The sequence below is a fragment of the Capsicum annuum genome, chromosome 8 (assembly GCF_002878395.1).
Source record: "Capsicum annuum cultivar UCD-10X-F1 chromosome 8, UCD10Xv1.1, whole genome shotgun sequence".
Taxonomy (NCBI): Eukaryota; Viridiplantae; Streptophyta; class Magnoliopsida; order Solanales; family Solanaceae; genus Capsicum; species Capsicum annuum.
Window position 1 is genome coordinate 36,243,465 of NC_061118.1, and position 16,478 is coordinate 36,259,942.

Sequence of the window (16,478 nt, forward strand, 5' to 3'; positions counted from 1 at the left end):
AATTGTCCTATAGGCTGAAGAGATGAATAATCCGATTGAATTACTTGGTACCCGGTGAACGGATCCTGGATCCACCTCTGAAGACAATGAATAACGTCTTATTCAAAGCTGAAATGATTAAAAGTTCTTGACGATCAAATAAATCACAAGTTTGTATCATCACATATTCAAGAACCACGTTAATCTAGCCCCTTAATCACAAAGAACAATTTGAAGAGAAGAATTAAATATGACTATTATAAAAATAAAATAAAAAAATTCCCACTCAAATATGATAGATATACTGTTTGAATATTCTTAATTAGTTAGTTCTGGACCACCACTATAAAGATGGTCCTTCATTAACCAAAATTTAGCCAGCAACTTGATGAAAATATAGTCATGCACACTCCTACTTATGGTTGAAATTCAGTTGGCTACAAAATTGAAATCACTTGCAATTAAGTAAAATTCACTTTTAACTTTTTAATTAAATCCGACTGTGAACTTCTTTGAGACTTTATGAACATTAAGCTCTGTGATTAAAATTTACCATGTTCGTATATATGAGATTTTCAATTTGATTAGTAGTAAAGGATTATTAATTCCGCAAATTACGAGCTACAAAGGCAAATATCCATTTAAGGTCTATGATCAAAAAAATTAATTACAAATGCCTATCTAATCCATCTGTAATATCAGAACATTGAATCGTATGTACAGTAAATTTATAAGTTAAATGAAATTTCATTAAAATATACTTCCTCATAACATGCGACCTTTAACTTTTCCTAACAATAGCATATTAAAAGTGCATATTCATAAGAAAATATATCAATTTTTTTCTTTGGAAGTAAGTTGTTTGAATATAACTTTTTTAGTCTAGCTTATAAAGATCAAATATATTGTTATTTCTTTAAACTTGACACGAACTTTTATTTGGGGTCTACGATCAAAAAGATCAATTACAAATGCCTATCTAATCCATCTATAATATTAGAACATTGAATCGTATGGACGGTAAATTTATAAGTTAAATAAAATTTCACTAAACTTTACTTCCTCATAACATGCGACCATTAGCTTTTCCTAGCAATTAAGTAGTATATTAAAAGTGCATATTCATAAGAAAATATATCAATTTTTTTATTTGGAGGCAAGTTGTTTGAATATAACTTTTTTAGTCTAGCTTATAAAAAACAAATATATCGTCATTTATCTAAACTTGACACGAACTTTTATTTTGACACATCAATCAGTTATTGTTTTGTTTAAACACCTAAACAAGTGTCCATGTGTCTCATTTTGGACATCTTTTGCTGACATAGCATATAATTAAAATGTTGCATATAATTATTTTATTCATTGCTTGCCACATCATCAAATTTATACCCTCCTTATTTATTTTGCTAATTGACAAAAAGGTATCAAAATAATAAAATACTACTTCGAGTGTTCAAATGAACAATGCTTTAGTTAAGGTGTCAAAATGAAATTTTGTGCCAAGTTTAAGATATTATCGATGTGTCTGGTCGCTTATAACTGTAGAAGTAGGATCTGCAAACATAATGTATATTATCTAAAATAGCTTACACTAGGTTAGGGGTGTGTAAAAATTGAACTGATCAATAAATCGAATTGATAAAAATGCTATTGATTTATTGTTATTAGGTTATTTGATTTATAATTTTTTAATACAACAACAACAAACCCAATGTATTCCCACATAGTGAGGTCTGGGGAGGGTAAGATGTACGCAGTCTATACCTCTACCTCTACAATTTTTTAATGATTCTATTAAATCTTTTATTGGATTATTGATTTCATTCTGATTTTTTCTTATTGAGTTATTTAGGTAAGCTGATAACTCAATAAGAACATACTAAATTACTACTTTACCCCCGCTTATATTATACATATATAAATTACTTAGGGAAAAGGATCAAATATGTCCCTAAATTTTGCAAAAATGTTCAGATATACCCTCCGTTAAAAGTTAGCTCACCAATGCCCTTGCTGTTCAAGTTTTGGTCCATATATACCCCTATTGTCAAGTTTTGGGTCATATACACCCTTTTTGCCAAGTTTTGAGCCATATATACCCCTGTCGCCGTTAATCACTTTTGTTGGAATTTTTCAACCCCTCTTTCCCTTTTTTCCCCTTAAGAAATGATATTGTCACGTCACTTCTCATTGCCACGTCACATATATTAAATTCACCCCTTTTTATACACATTAAACATCCGTCATATGCTCTCATCTACCTCACAATCTCTTTGGATTTTCTCTAATTTGCCGAAATCTCTTTGTTGTATTTTCAAATTAATGCGTAACCGCTCCTCTAATACATACATACGTATATAAAGATATCCTCTTAATTGACAACCTGATTTTGCTATCTCTATATGAACTGCCTCTCTTACACTTCTACATCTCAATCTCTCACTTGAGTTTTCCTTATTCTTCTTATTCTTGAAGTTGGAATTGACAGTGGTTCTTAGGGTCATGCAAAAATCCAAAAATACAACAAAGAAATTTCGACAAATTAGAGAAATTCCAAAGAGATTGTGGGGTAGATGAGAGCATTTGACAGATGATTAATGTGTAGAAGAAGGGGTGTATTTAATTATATGTGATGTGACAATTAAAAAGTGATGTGGAAAATATGATTTCTTAAAAAAAAAAGAAAGGAAAAAAAGGGTTGAAAATTTTTAGCAAAGCAATTAATGGCAACAAGGATATATATGACCCAAAACTTAACAACAGAGGTATATATGACCCAAAACTTGACAACAAGGGTATATATATAGCCCAGGACTTGGACGATAAGGGCATTGATGAGCTAAAATTTTAACGAAGGGTATATTTGAACCTTTTTGTAAAATTTAGGGGTATATTTGATCCTTTTCCCAATTACTTATTATATATTTCTCTTTAATTTCTACGAACCTATTCAATTTCCTGAAAACTTATTCAAACTTGACGATTCTTGTAAATTAAAACACATCATGTAAAATTTTGGCTACAACTAAGATTTAATTTCTTTTCATGTTAGTTGCGACTATTTTTATTTTATGAGTATTTTCTTGTCGATAAATAAAAAATCGAACCATTAAGGATTAAAAATTGATAAATAAAAAACAGATAAAAAATACCTTATTGATTTGATTATTGATTTAGTAAATTTAAAAATAAAAATTAATAAATTAAGTTAATAATATATAAAATTAAATCGAATCAATCGATGCACATCCGATCCCGATGGGTTGTTGTTGTTTTTTATTTGTTGTAGTAGATGATAAGTCCCACTTTTTAATTTATAAAAATAAAAAAACATAAAGAGAAATGCCCAAAAGGGTGAAAACAAAATCCAATTGTGTGAAAACCCTATATACCATAACATAATGTACAAGCAAAGCAACAAGTGAATTGAACGAAGAAATCTAAATCTCCATGGATTTCTCCGCTCAGTACCAACAGCAAGGGGCATCACAATCCTCCATTGCTCACCCTTCACAAATCCAACCCTACGATCCATCAACAGCAACAACATATGCTCAATACCAACAACACCCACAACAACAATTGGCATCTCAATCAACTGACCCCTCTCAAATCCAACCATATGATCAATCATCTTACTATGCATATCATCAATACAATCAAGATTACAGTCAGCAGTATCAGTATTCTTACTATCCGCAAGACTATTACTCAACACATGCTTATCAGCAATATCAGACTGAACCCAGTTCGGTTCATCCACCTGGGGTTCCAATTCCGCCGCCTTCCGATCCTTATGCTACACAGCAACAACAACCACCACCCCAGTATTCGTATTATCCTCAACAACAACAGCAGCAGCAGCAACAAGGGGTTAATTATGGAGAGGTTGCTGCTACAATGCCTACTGTGTCCCATACACCTGCGGTATGAAATTCGTTATCTTTTTGTTTTTGATTTTGAGCTGTGGTATAGTGTAAATGTTGTTGGAATTTACGTCTGGGTATTGTTTGATTTGGATGGTTATAGAATTTTTGAGGTGGATAGAGGTCTAGGTGAAAAGGAATTTGAGTTTCTTCAGGTGTTTGTTGTTTGGATTTCTCTAATGACCTTTAAAATAATATTGAAAATTTGTTAATTCAAACTCTAATAGGAGTACCAGTTACGGATTGATGTACTAATCAATCATTGATAAGAATAACATTTTAGATAGATTACATATGCTATGGTTGAAAGGTTTGATGCAAACCCCGGGTAGTCGAGCAGTACTTAAAAGATCAAGCATTTTATAAACTTTATCTACAAGAATCGAATGATAGCAACTTTTGGACATTTCGCATTTTAGATAAATGGCCAATTAATTAATCTCTTATAGGATAGGAGGCTGTTAATAGGAAAAGCTGTTCCTTTTGTTTTGTATGTGCAAAGAGCGTTGGTTAATTTTATGCATTTATCGTTTTGAGGGCATGAATTCACATTTCAAAAAGACATTTTTTTTGTAGCTCGACTGCAATGTTTTTTGGTTCTGAGTGTTCATGGTGCAAATTAGGGGGTTAGATCTTACTGCTGGTTAGGTACTCCATTTGTTTCAATTTATGCGTCTTCTTGAATGCCACTTTTTATAGTAACTCTTTAATTCCAACATCCCACGTGACATGTTTAAGACCACGAGATTCAAAGGACATTTCATTACATTGTACACATCTAGTTTAAGACTACAAGATTCAAAAGTATCTATCAATTTCTTAGACTCTATGCCCATCTAATTTGGAATACATAAATTGAGACGGACGGAGTAACATTTTCAGTGTTGGTTTCATTGAGAGTCATTTCAAAGTCACCATAAGGTAATTCTCTTGGCTAAGGTTGAGAGGCTCTTTTCTTATAAGACCCTCAGATTAGAAAAAAGGTTAAAGAAAACTTTGCTACATTGAAAAACCCTGCAGATAGTTGATTGATTTATGCTGATCAACAATGTCTTTATTGCCAAATTTCCAAGTGAAATTGTTGCTAGTTGAACGAAAAGAATTTGATCCCTTTTGGAATTATCACTTATGAGAAAGGGAACCTAAAGATTTTATTGCAAAGTATATAGATTTCTGTGTCCCAACATATGACTCTTAAATTAAATTTTGAAGTGTTCTTAGTGAGTTAGATAACTATCTAGATTAAAACCACTGGCAACCTCATTAAATGGGAAAATTTTCCTCTCAGTTGGCATCCTTGGTTGTCTTTCGATTCCCTTTTCTTTCAATTTCTTTCTCACCATTAATTCCGAAATAATTTAAAATCTGTATTAAAATGTCTGGTGCAAGTATTTTCATGGTCAACATTGTTTATGCACTTAGAAGTTCATTTTGCAAGTAAGAACCCATCAAAGTTATGAAGCACAAGAAGGTGTAAGCGTTTTATCAGAGGCTGATACCTTTATCTCATCATTTCGAGCTGAGTCAGTAAAGTCAACTGATACCTTAAACGCCATGCAAAAGTAAAATTGGTTCACATGAATTAGTACGGTGGAGCACTTCAACAATGTCTTGAATCTTATCTGACATTTTTGTGCAATTTTCACTGTTTCAAACTCTGATGTAATATCTCATTCAAACCTTTTCTCTTTCAATCTATGTGAAAAGTCAATTGGGTAGACCAATCTGGGATGACCAGAGTATTTTACTTGTTGAAACTATATCAAAAGGTAACCAGAGGATATGAACCTATGTGTATTTTCCTTATATCTTTGTTAAGTTCGTTAGCTTATTACTTTTTTGTAAAGCATAGGCATCTAATTTTATCTATGGTTTTCTGAGCTTTTCTCCTTGCAGTTTTTACTATGACCTTCATAGCACTACCTACACATTTTACAAACTAAAACACATTGATTATATAACTGAACTGCTTGAGCTTGGTACATGAAATTGATAACAAGGCTTAGCTTCCTGCCAGAAAAAGCGGACTATGAGCAAGTCTACTGTGACTGTTCTGCTCAGCTAATTATACAAGATTTCTACTCTATATGTCCTCCTTTATACGAGCTTTGTTTAGGAAAAGGGTAAGATTATCTCTTGATTGAGAAATAACAGTTTCCTCTCAAAGACGCTATAAATCAGCATCTTTAAAGGATATAATTAGCTGAGCAAACAGCCTCTCACACTAGGCAAGCTGATAAGTTGAGCTTGAGCTTCAACTACATATCATGGAATTGGCTCAAGTTTGCACTCGCGCTAATACCAGCTTGCGGATTGTTACAGTGTCAATCAGACCAAGCTCAAACAGCCTCTTATCATGGCTCAATTTGGCATCGATAACTATCTTTCCACTTAAATTTGCTTTTCTCCTTTGCAGAAATGCTTAGTCACAAGAGTTGGGATTCCCTGAAGATTTACTGGTGTTTGATATGGTACAAGATCTCTCTAATTCGAGAGAAGTACACCCTTTTTCTTTTTTCTTTATTCCTTTGGTATTTTTCCTCCGTTTGTCCAAGTGCTTTTTCTTTTGGTTCTTCTAAAAAGTGCTTATTTTTAAATAGTGAGGTGTTTGTCCAAGCTTTTGGGAGAAAAGAAGTGCTTTTGGGGAGTAGCAGAGGCTGAAACTTGTTTCAGGACTTGTTTCAGGAGATAAACAAAGTAGCTTTTCCCTAAAAGCACTTTCGAGAAAAATACACTTAGAGCCTGTTTGGATTGGCTTATTTTAAGTGCTTTTAAGCACTTTTGTAGTGTTTGGTTAAAATAATAAAGTGCTTATAAGCACTTAGTTTTAAGCCAAAATGATAAAAATAAGGCAAAAGCCATAAGTTAGAAATCCTAACTTATGACTTTTGGCTTATAAGTCAAAATCCAAAAGCCAATCCAAATGGGCTCGTAGAAACACCTTTAAAAAGCTTGGCCAAACACTAATCATTGCTCAAAAGTGCTTTTTAAATTTATTATCCAAAGTTCCAAACACAAATTGCTTCTCACTAAAATTACTTTTTTGAAAAGCATTTTTCAAAATAAGCTGATTTTAGAAGTTTGGCCAAACAGGCTATTCTTCCTTCCTAACTCACCATATTGATGGATGCTTCATGTATTGCTGTGTCATTTTCATCACTAGTTAGATCATTTCTGAAAGAGTAGGAGGAGATTTCCATTATATTAGCCCCTGGATCTTAAAACTTTCAAACCAACAAAAACAACGTACTGAAATCCCACAAATGGGGTCTGGTGCGAAGTTTGATAAGTAAATAATCTATAGCAGTGAGAAGTTTGATAGCCCTGTACAGTTGAAAAAGTACAGATGTTATGGTTTTTGGATTTTGGTGCAATGTACAAGATCTGAAGGATGGAGATATGTTAGAGTTCATTAACTCACTGTAGGGAACACAGTTTTGCATTGATGGGATCCCTTCTTTTTGTTTTTGTGTAGGAGATTGGACTATGCACCTGACAAACACCACCATACTGTTTGGCTGTTATTTTGATAAGCTTCTTATCTGCCAGTTCAAAAAGATTGTTATCAAACTAAGTTTGCTAACTTTATCTATGCTATTGAAAACTTGATGCAGCATTTCCTAGATGATTTACCTGTATTCATCAATTTAGCCGTTAATAGGCTGCAACTCCGTCCAATATACTCCCTCTGCCCCATTTTGTGTGGCACCCTTTCCTTTTTAGTCTGTCCCAAAAAGAACGTCACCTTATTATAATTAGAAAAAATTAACTTGGAAGTTCCCCTTTTATCCTTGATGAAATGATTTTTAGCCACACAAATATCTATGGATTGGTTTAGACCACAAGTATCAAAAGTCTCCTTTTTTTCCCTAAACACCGTGCCAAGTTAAACGGTACCGCATAAAATGGGACGGAGAGACTAATAGTTTTCTGCTTGTCAAATTTGACCGTCTAGTTTTGATTGATCCTTTTTTTTCCTTCCTAAATTGATTAAAGTCTACTCAAAATTTTCGTTCAAGTGGTCCCAAAATTTATGAAATAAAGTGAAAAGTAAGTTCTGTAGAACAATTATAAGATGCACCAATTATATATGAGAGTGAATGTTTGGTTGCTAAAGTTCAATACATCCACTAGATAAGTGTCACAATGATGTGGATGCTAAGATGGATGTGTCGTCACACAAGATTAGCCAAGACTAAAAATGTCGACATTTAGGTGCAAATATCACACATTAAGGGTAAAATAGGAGGTCATTTAGATGGTTTGTCATGTCCTACGCCGGCGTCCAGATGCATTGTTATTTAGGTGTGAAATCATGGTAAGTGAAGTTTTTAAAAGGGTCGAGGTTTAAATCACACAAGAAGTGCGCTTACTTTAGTTTCAGTCCTTGCTTTCTAGAAGTCTTTAGGCCCACAAGAGATTTATATGCCTTTTGTTTTATTATCATTTTTATTATGTTTAATTTTTCCATGGTAAGCTTAAATGGAGCGACATTTTCTGTGAGGATTTATATTGTTGACCGCAACTTGTCTAGAAAGAGACATAGTTGGTATATTGCTCATAGACAATTTTGTACAAGTTTTCCTGTTCTCCAGTGGTCTTAACATCAATATGAGGATGCTCTTGTATATTGCTCACAGCCAATTTTTTACAAGTCCTCTTATTTTCATGGTATTAGAGCAAGCAAAAGTATTCAATCAAAGTCTCAGTTTCACCCTTAGTGAAAAAATTCCACATGCTTAGCCCATGAAAACAAATTCTTACCCAGATGTAAAGGACGTGTTAGAGACATAATTAAGTAAACGATAATGTTCCTTCACAACTTAAGCTTTTAAAAGAGGCGGATGACACAATTCAATATGGTTTCAGGGCTTCTGCAATCTTGGAAATTGTAAGTAGCTTATACCTTAAGGTTACCCGCATTGCCAATAATTTTCCTTCTTACATAATATTATGAGCCTTGTATCTTCCGGCAGCTGTTCTAGAGGCACCACTCTTCTTTGCAATGATGATTTCGGCATCATCGGCTTCTTGGTTCTCCTTTTGCCATATTTTGGCCTTTGTGCCAGCAGTGCATGCCGCGTTTGCCGTTCATCATTTAACTGACCTGTCAAGTTTGTTCTCTAAAATTAACTTGTCAAATTAGCACTCTATTACTATTGACTTGTCAAGTCGGTAGTCCGTATTTGTCTGCTCAGCACCTCGTTAGTGCTACTTCGTTGCCAACAATGTGTCACTGTCTAGTCAGTGCCACATCGTCATCCAGCTACAGGACCCTCTCCAGTCAGAGCGTGCTTCAGCTGCACATCGCCTTCTAATGGCAAGTGAGTTTCTGGTCCGCAACTCACTCTCCAGGCTATCCTCAGTTATCGCTACATTGTAATTCAGTAATACGTTGCTCTTCAACCAGCGCCTTGTCAGTACCTAGTCGACATGTATCTAGTCATCAGTGTCACACTATTTTCAAGTCATCAAACGTAACCTTTTCTGAAACTATCTACATGTAACTAATTGTCACATGTATTACACTTGCACATTTGTGAGCTGTATCCTGGCACTCAGCCTTGTACTTATTTATATTCATGAATCCTAAGATTTACTTAATGATGAGATATATACCTATATCAGATGCCTGCCTTGAGGACATGTTACATAACCTATATTTTGGTTTAGCCGCTTCTTGCCATAAGCCTCTAAGTGACTTGTCATCGATGTGTTGCTGCGTTGCTAGTATTATTTGTGTTGTCTCTTTGCATGTGCTTCCTCTTCAAATGAGTCACTGGAGTAAGATATTTGATCTCACATTTTCTGTAATAGTTTATATGGCTGGTTTTCTTTCTTAGTTAATTGTGTTTGCTTCTTCCACGGAATTGCGTTCATTTGACGATATGTTTAAGCCATTTCCGGATTGTCATGATCCCGAAGACATTGCAATATTATAGTGAGGCATCTATAACACCCGATGAGTACTATCTTTTGATCAATAATAAAAAGTTAATAAATTATATTTACTTTATTTATAAGTAAGAACTAGAACTAATTTGTGTATTCTTCATGACTGGTCCTTGTGGAGGTTCCCAACTTCTTTACATTGAGAAAGCTTCCCTGGACAAGGTTGTTGGTCATGAATGTTTTTCATTTTCATTTTCCTAAAAGGTTATGATGTTCTGATCACTTTTTCTTATTTCGATAAATTAATCTCCATATTCTGGTTGTACCTGTTCAAGTGGCGAATGTGCCTACACTTGGAAACAAATACGTTTACGCGTGGTTTACTTTGATGAAGCATCAAAGCATTTAGGAACAAGTAGGCTTGGTTTACATTGGTGAAGAATTGTGTTGCAAAAAGCTGAATAACTGATGCCCATGTTAAATAAAGTTTCAGAAGCTAAAGTCGATTGGCTTTCATTTACTTTAGATTCATGACTTTGTTTTATGGACTTACGCACAAATCAGCAGATGTGTTAATAAGTATGATAGGTAAGTATGTTAACTGTATTTAGGCGTTTAAGCAATTGTCATCTGATATGTTCATGAACTCATCCTATTGGGTCTCATATCATAAATGCAGTATGGAGTTAGATGATGTAGTATTTCCACATACTGTTCACTGAGCACAGTTTGTGGGGGTGAAATTTGAAAGATTATTCTGATAAAGAGTTGCTTATTGATGTTGCCTTATGTTTTTAACTGATGCTAGAGATGGCTCTGGAATATGATCTGCATAACATATATCTGAGGGAAGTTCAACAAAATGAAAGAAAATGTTGTTCGCCATCCTTTATGGGGGTGAAATTATCTTGTAAGAGGTTGCGCAGCATTTGGGTTCTGGTTTACGGTTTCTGCTTCTCTTGTCCTGTTGACTTTCTCATTAGTGATCAGAAATATGGCTATATTAAATTCATTACCTACAAGTTAGTCCTACGTTATCTTTGAATTGGTAATTCAATTCTGTTTATTTTTCTTCTTGGGGGGTGGGAACAAGAAGATGCATGAATGAGCACATATATCTTTAAGGCTCTCTTTGCTTATGCACAGCACTATGTCAAGCGTGTAATATCCAGACATGAAGTCTCTCTGTTCAGTCATGATTGGGTCAGTCAAATCTTTATCGTGCCAATGAATTTATACTTGCTACTATTATCGACTCCTTTTCTGTTCCAGTAATCAACTTTGTATTAATTGGTTTTACATCTTGGTGGAGCCTACTTTTGAAATACTGATTCTATTTATTCATTTTGCCCACTTCCCTACCATTCCTTCAGCTCTGCTGAGCTTACTTCATGTCTTCTGCTGCTGCTCATATAATATCAGGCGTGCCAATTTGCTTTTATCTAATTTTGCTGTGTTGTCCTAATTTAAGATGATGGTACTGGTTCTTTTGGTGGCACCCAAGGGTGTGGCCTTGTGGTTCAATGAAGTTGGGTTGAGTACCATAAGGTCTTAGGTTCAATTCCCAATAGAGACAAACACTAGGTGATTTCTTCCCATCTGTTCTAGCCTTGGTGGACAGAGTTATCTGATACCTGATGCCGGTGGGAGGTGGTAGGTATCCCGTGGAATTAGTCGAGAGGCGCGCAAGCTGGCCGCCTGGCCCGGACACCACGATTATCAAAAACAAAAAACTGGTTCTTTTGGTGTATAAATAACTGTTTTAACTTAGTATCAGCATTGAGCTATCCAGCTGATCCATTGATGTAAAGAAAGTGCCAAATCTTTGAACGTATTTATATTCTGCAGATTGTACAATCTTCATACAAAGGTAAAGGTAAAAGGGTTGGCAGACCCTACAGAGGAGGTCCCCATGGCCATCTTGGTGGTGGACAGCTACAACCTAGCTATGCATTACCAACAAATTCTGAGAACCAGCCAAAAGTTCTACAAGGAGCATCACAGATCCAAGGAGGCCCATCCCAAGTTAAGCCTTCGTCATCTGCCTCAGGCAATTCAGCTTCTGGCCAGCCACCTCCACGAATGGTTTGTTGCGAACTCTGTAAGGTTGAATGCAATACGCCTGAAGTTCTTGAACAACATAAGAATGGAAAGAAGCATAAAAAGAACCTGAAAGCCTATGAAGAGCGACAGAAATTGAACAAATCGATGGATGGAGCACATGGTCACCAGACACCAAATTCTGAAGCTAAGCAGAGGGTTTCTTACCAGCCTGCAGTTGAGGTATCTGGGCAGCTGCCTCTGGGGCATTTGCCTTCTGAGGTTGTAACTGGAGACAGGCAGCTGCAGCCCCAAGAACAATTTCCCCCTCATACTGTTATAGAAGAAGATGGTAGTATAACGGGGAAACAAAAGGTTGAAGAGACAGCTCCTGTGGATCATGTTCAAGGTCATGGGCGTGGAGTCAAGCGCAGTCTAAGAGGTGGGCGAGGCGGTAAATTGATGAAGTTGCAGAATGGCTCAAAAAAACCTGATGTGCCCGCTAAGCCCCAAAAAGTGGTTCCTTTAATATGTGAACTCTGTAATGTGAAGTGTGAATCAGTGGTTGTTTTCCAAAGCCACCTGGCAGGAAAGAAACACCTTTCAAATGTTAAAGATTTCCAAGGCCAACAAGCAATGGTTGGACAAGCTGCTCTGCAAGCATTATACCCAGCCTTGCAGGCTCTTTACCCAGCGCTTCAAGCACTATGCCAACCTAATACTGGTGCATCAACATCCGTCGCTCCTCATGGTCATCAGCACAACCTTAATGAGATACTGGGGATTTTAGCTCAACAAGTCCTTTCTGCTATCCCTCAAGATCAATTATTAGCTACTGGACCAGCAGCCACTTCAGCATTTACTCAACAAGCCCTTTCTGCTATCCCGCAAGATCAATTATTAGGTATTGGAGCAGCAGCCACTTCAGCATTTACTCAACAAGCGCTTTCTGCTATCCCGCAAGATCATTTATTAGGTATTGGAGCAGCAGCCACTTCAGGATTTCCTCCACCTTCCGATTTATTGGTTCATGGCCGCCAAGGTTCCAAAATACAAGGTTCAGCATCAGAAGAAACAAGAGAGAATGTTGCTGCAGAGGATGGCAAAAATAGTGACCTCTCAGTTTTAGAGAACACTGGGTTTAAACCAGAAGAGAACACTGAAAATAAACATGAAAACGTGAACTTAGAAGTTGAAAGAAAAGTTACGTCTGTTGAAGAGCCATTGAAGTTTGCCGCTTCTGGGGATGTGTCTTCTACATCAGGAGCAGTGAGTGCAGCGGTTTCAGTCTCAAACAGTGAGGTAGTGTCATCAGATTCCGCTGTCCATTCTGGATTGGATGGGAAATTGGCTGATTAGTATCTTAATTATTATTCAGTAAACCAATAAAGTGGTGGGGAAGACCACAAGAGGGGTTTATACATGTAGTTAAACGTTCTCTTTTCGAAAAAGTGAACATTTTGAAGGATGTAGTTGAAGTGTTCAGGTCTTTTCCTGGCACTTGACATATATGCAGGTCTTAAAACATTCTTAACCTTATCAGCCAACCATTTTCGCTGTTGGTTTTTCGATTTGCCTCGGGGGGCGTGAAGCCTTGCATTTCTTGTTTTGCTACTCACTTATGGATGTTGTTTTATGGTTTCATGTCATAGGCATCTGCATTCATTAGCAGTCACTTGCACTTTCTCCCAGTTCATCACCTTCCAAACAACATAGCTTTCAAATTCAGAAGGCATAATTTTCTCTACTATATTTCCCTTTTGATAATAATGGTGTCTGGATCAAGTTGTGTGCAACTCAATTATTTCACTTGATGCATTTTACCTCTTTAACAGCATGTATGCGAAGTAATTATATCCATCAATCTTCCAGTGCAGCTGCTATATTGAAAGAGAAAAAGTATCTCGTGTAATTGTTTTTTGGCTTACACACGAGAGATTTGACATCAACTTCTTCAATTTTGCATGTGTTATCTATACACATGTTACATAATCTTACTATTCAAAATCTGAATTTTATTTATAATTTCAATAACATAAAATAATACAACAACAACAAACCCAGTGTATTCCGATAAAGTGGGGTCTGGGGAAGGTAAGATGTATGTAGATCATACCGCTACCTCCGAAGAAGTAGAGAGGTTGTTTCTGATAGAATAACATAAAAGAGTAATGTAGTATTATTATTTTTCTAACATATTTTAGTTACATTATCGCCAAGGTATTATAGTCACCCACTCCTAACAATTTCCAATACAGCCTATATGTTCCTATCTTTACTGCTATATTACTTGACATACGGTGTTGGCGGATTATATCAGTGTGGTCATTACTTAATCAAGAGAGTTGTGTTCCTAATTTTATTGCTATATTACTTGACATATTATGCTTGCAGATTATATCAGTGTAGTCATTACTTAATTAAGAGAGTTACTCAAATGATAAACACTTCTTACTTCCGATCTAAGATTGTGTGAATTTAAGTCATGAACTTAATCAAAAGAGTTACTAGAATGGTAAGTACTTTTCACTTTTTACACATAAATTCGAATCATGAAAAATAAGTCATCAAGTTCAAAAAAATCAAGAGTGGGACCTTACATTCAGTTTTCAACCATCATTATTTTTGTTCAAATTGAACATTTTCTCTCTTACATAATCAAGAATTAGATCTCAAAATTAGACTTTTCCTTTTAACCATAACCAATATTTTATTAATTCCAAATACACTAGGCTAGTTATCAATATTTCGAAAAAAAAAAAATAAAATTAACTTCAAAAGAATCCCAAATATAATCACAAAAATTAGTATAAAAACAAAAATCTTAATCCAGCAAATAAGGAAATAAAAAAATATCTCTTACATTCACCGCAATATTTTCTCCTTTGGTCATCATCTTCTTCTTCTCTCTTTCTCCATGATCACCTCTGTAACTTGTACTGTAACAGTAACAACCACCTGAAAAACAAACTTCAATTTATTTCCAAAACAAAATGCAAAAATCAAACTTTAATTTAGCTTTACCCAAAAAATCAATCAACAACAGTTCAAGACAGCAGCTTATTGATTCCCTTACATCTCACATTTCTCTTTACAATTCAAAAATCCCATTTTCTAACCCTAACCCTAACCCTAGATTGTCAATTATCAAATGGTTCACTTCGCTTTCGGTTGCTCAACGTCAAGCTCATTTAACAATTGTTCATTCAAATTTCGTCAAAATTGTTGTACAAATGCTTGGGAAAATCGAATCGAACGGTCGGGGTTTTTTCTTTATTTTGCCGGATTTGCCGTTGGAGGGTTCTAATCTTCCGAGTATTTTGTTCAGGAAGGCGGATGGGTTGTTAGCTAGGGTAGCGGAGGGGAATGAGTGGGAAAGGAAAGTGAGGAACTCGGTGAGGATTTTCGGGTCGAAAGAAGGGGAAAATGGGTTTTCGGGTTTGTTGGATTTTGTTGATTGTTTGAGTGTCAGTGAGGAATTTGTTGGAAATGTGGATGATTTTGTGAGGGTAATGGATGGTGTTTCGGATGGGAGGTTTTTGAGGGGGGAAGAAAGTGGGTTGAGTGAAGAATGGGTGGAATTGGGGTGGTTGAAAGCCAAGGGGTATTATAGTATCGAGGCGTTTTTGGTGAATAGGTTGGAGGTGGCGTTAAGATTGGCGTGGTTGAATCATAATAATGGGAAGAAGAGAGGTGTGAAGTTGAAAGATAAGGTGAATTCTGTAGGTGTAGGAGCTAATGCATTTTGGAGGAAGAAAGGGTGTGTTGATTGGTGGGGAAAGTTAGATGAAGCAACAAAGGTCAATATTCTTCTTCTTGGCTTGGGGAAGGCGGTGAAATCACTGGTACTTCTTTATGTTGAGCCTTTTTATTTGCCTAGTAGATTGGTCTATGTTTGTTATTTGGTGCTACATTGCTGTTTAATGTGCTGCAAGTTCATTCAATGAGATTAATATATGTTTCAATTTGAATATGTGGTGGCATTTGCATTCATGGATGTCAAAAAGCTGAACTTTCCCTCTAATAGGAAAGAGATAATGACATAGACGTTTTGGAATAGGAAATAGCTTGTTAAATGGAAAGTACACGACTCAGAGTCCTCAGGGATCTATCTGAACAGTGAGTGGCTAAGATTTGCAAGTAGGCTAAAATCTGTATTAAAAATAAATTAGTTGTGATGTCAAAAAGGAAATTTAAAGGAATGATGAGAAGGCCTCTTTGATTTGGAAAAGCAAAAGAGAGTATAAACTGCAGGCATCCGTGAGAATTATAAACTATTAAATCATGCAACTTCTTAACTAAGATGTGTCTCTATATTTTCATAGAATAGACTAGTAATTTTACACTGTTGTTTTGTTCTCATGCTTTACCAATTGGTTGAGTCTACTCAAATGAAAACTGGTTCCAATTTTTAGATACTCTATATATGTACATCCCTTTTAAATAATCTCTCTCTTCTTTCTGAAATAGTCCAGTTGTTATAGCATGTCAGTGAATATGTGTTTGGTTACTGATAGCTATTTGAATCTTTGGCTAACCTTTTTTTCTATGTCAAACTATATTTCCCCTCCAGGGAAGACTTACAAATCACTTGAAATATCAGATATGCTACTCCTTTCCTATAGTTACTTTCAAACA

At 35.6% G+C, this 16,478-nt stretch overlaps 2 protein-coding genes across 14 annotated transcripts in view; both read left to right on the plus strand.

Moving 5' to 3' along the window:
- Window positions 1-3,296: 3,296 nt before the first annotated feature.
- Window positions 3,297-13,458, plus strand: LOC107845537. 2 transcript variants are annotated; one of them, XM_016689916.2, is made up of 3 exons: window positions 3,834-3,909; window positions 6,325-6,406; window positions 11,649-13,458. In XM_016689916.2, the coding sequence occupies exons 2-3, from the start codon at window positions 6,377-6,379 to the stop codon at window positions 13,197-13,199; spliced, it is 1,581 nt and encodes a 526-aa protein (XP_016545402.1). In that variant the 5' UTR covers window positions 3,834-3,909; window positions 6,325-6,376; the 3' UTR covers window positions 13,200-13,458. The 2 variants fall into 2 exon arrangements, with proteins under 2 accessions (XP_016545400.1, XP_016545402.1); XM_016689914.2 differs by lacking the exon at window positions 6,325-6,406 and having other exon boundaries at window positions 3,297-3,909.
- A 1,045-nt stretch (window positions 13,459-14,503) lies between these two features.
- LOC107845543 overlaps window positions 14,504-16,478 on the plus strand; it is a 24,185-nt gene continuing 22,210 nt past the window's right edge. For all 12 annotated transcript variants that reach the window (XM_047394363.1, XM_016689937.2, XM_016689928.2 and 9 more), the window contains exon 1: window positions 14,504-15,685. In XM_047394363.1, coding sequence (XP_047250319.1) covers window positions 14,834-15,685 — 852 coding nt within the window. In that variant the 5' untranslated portion in view covers window positions 14,504-14,833. The remainder of the gene's footprint in view (window positions 15,686-16,478) is intronic.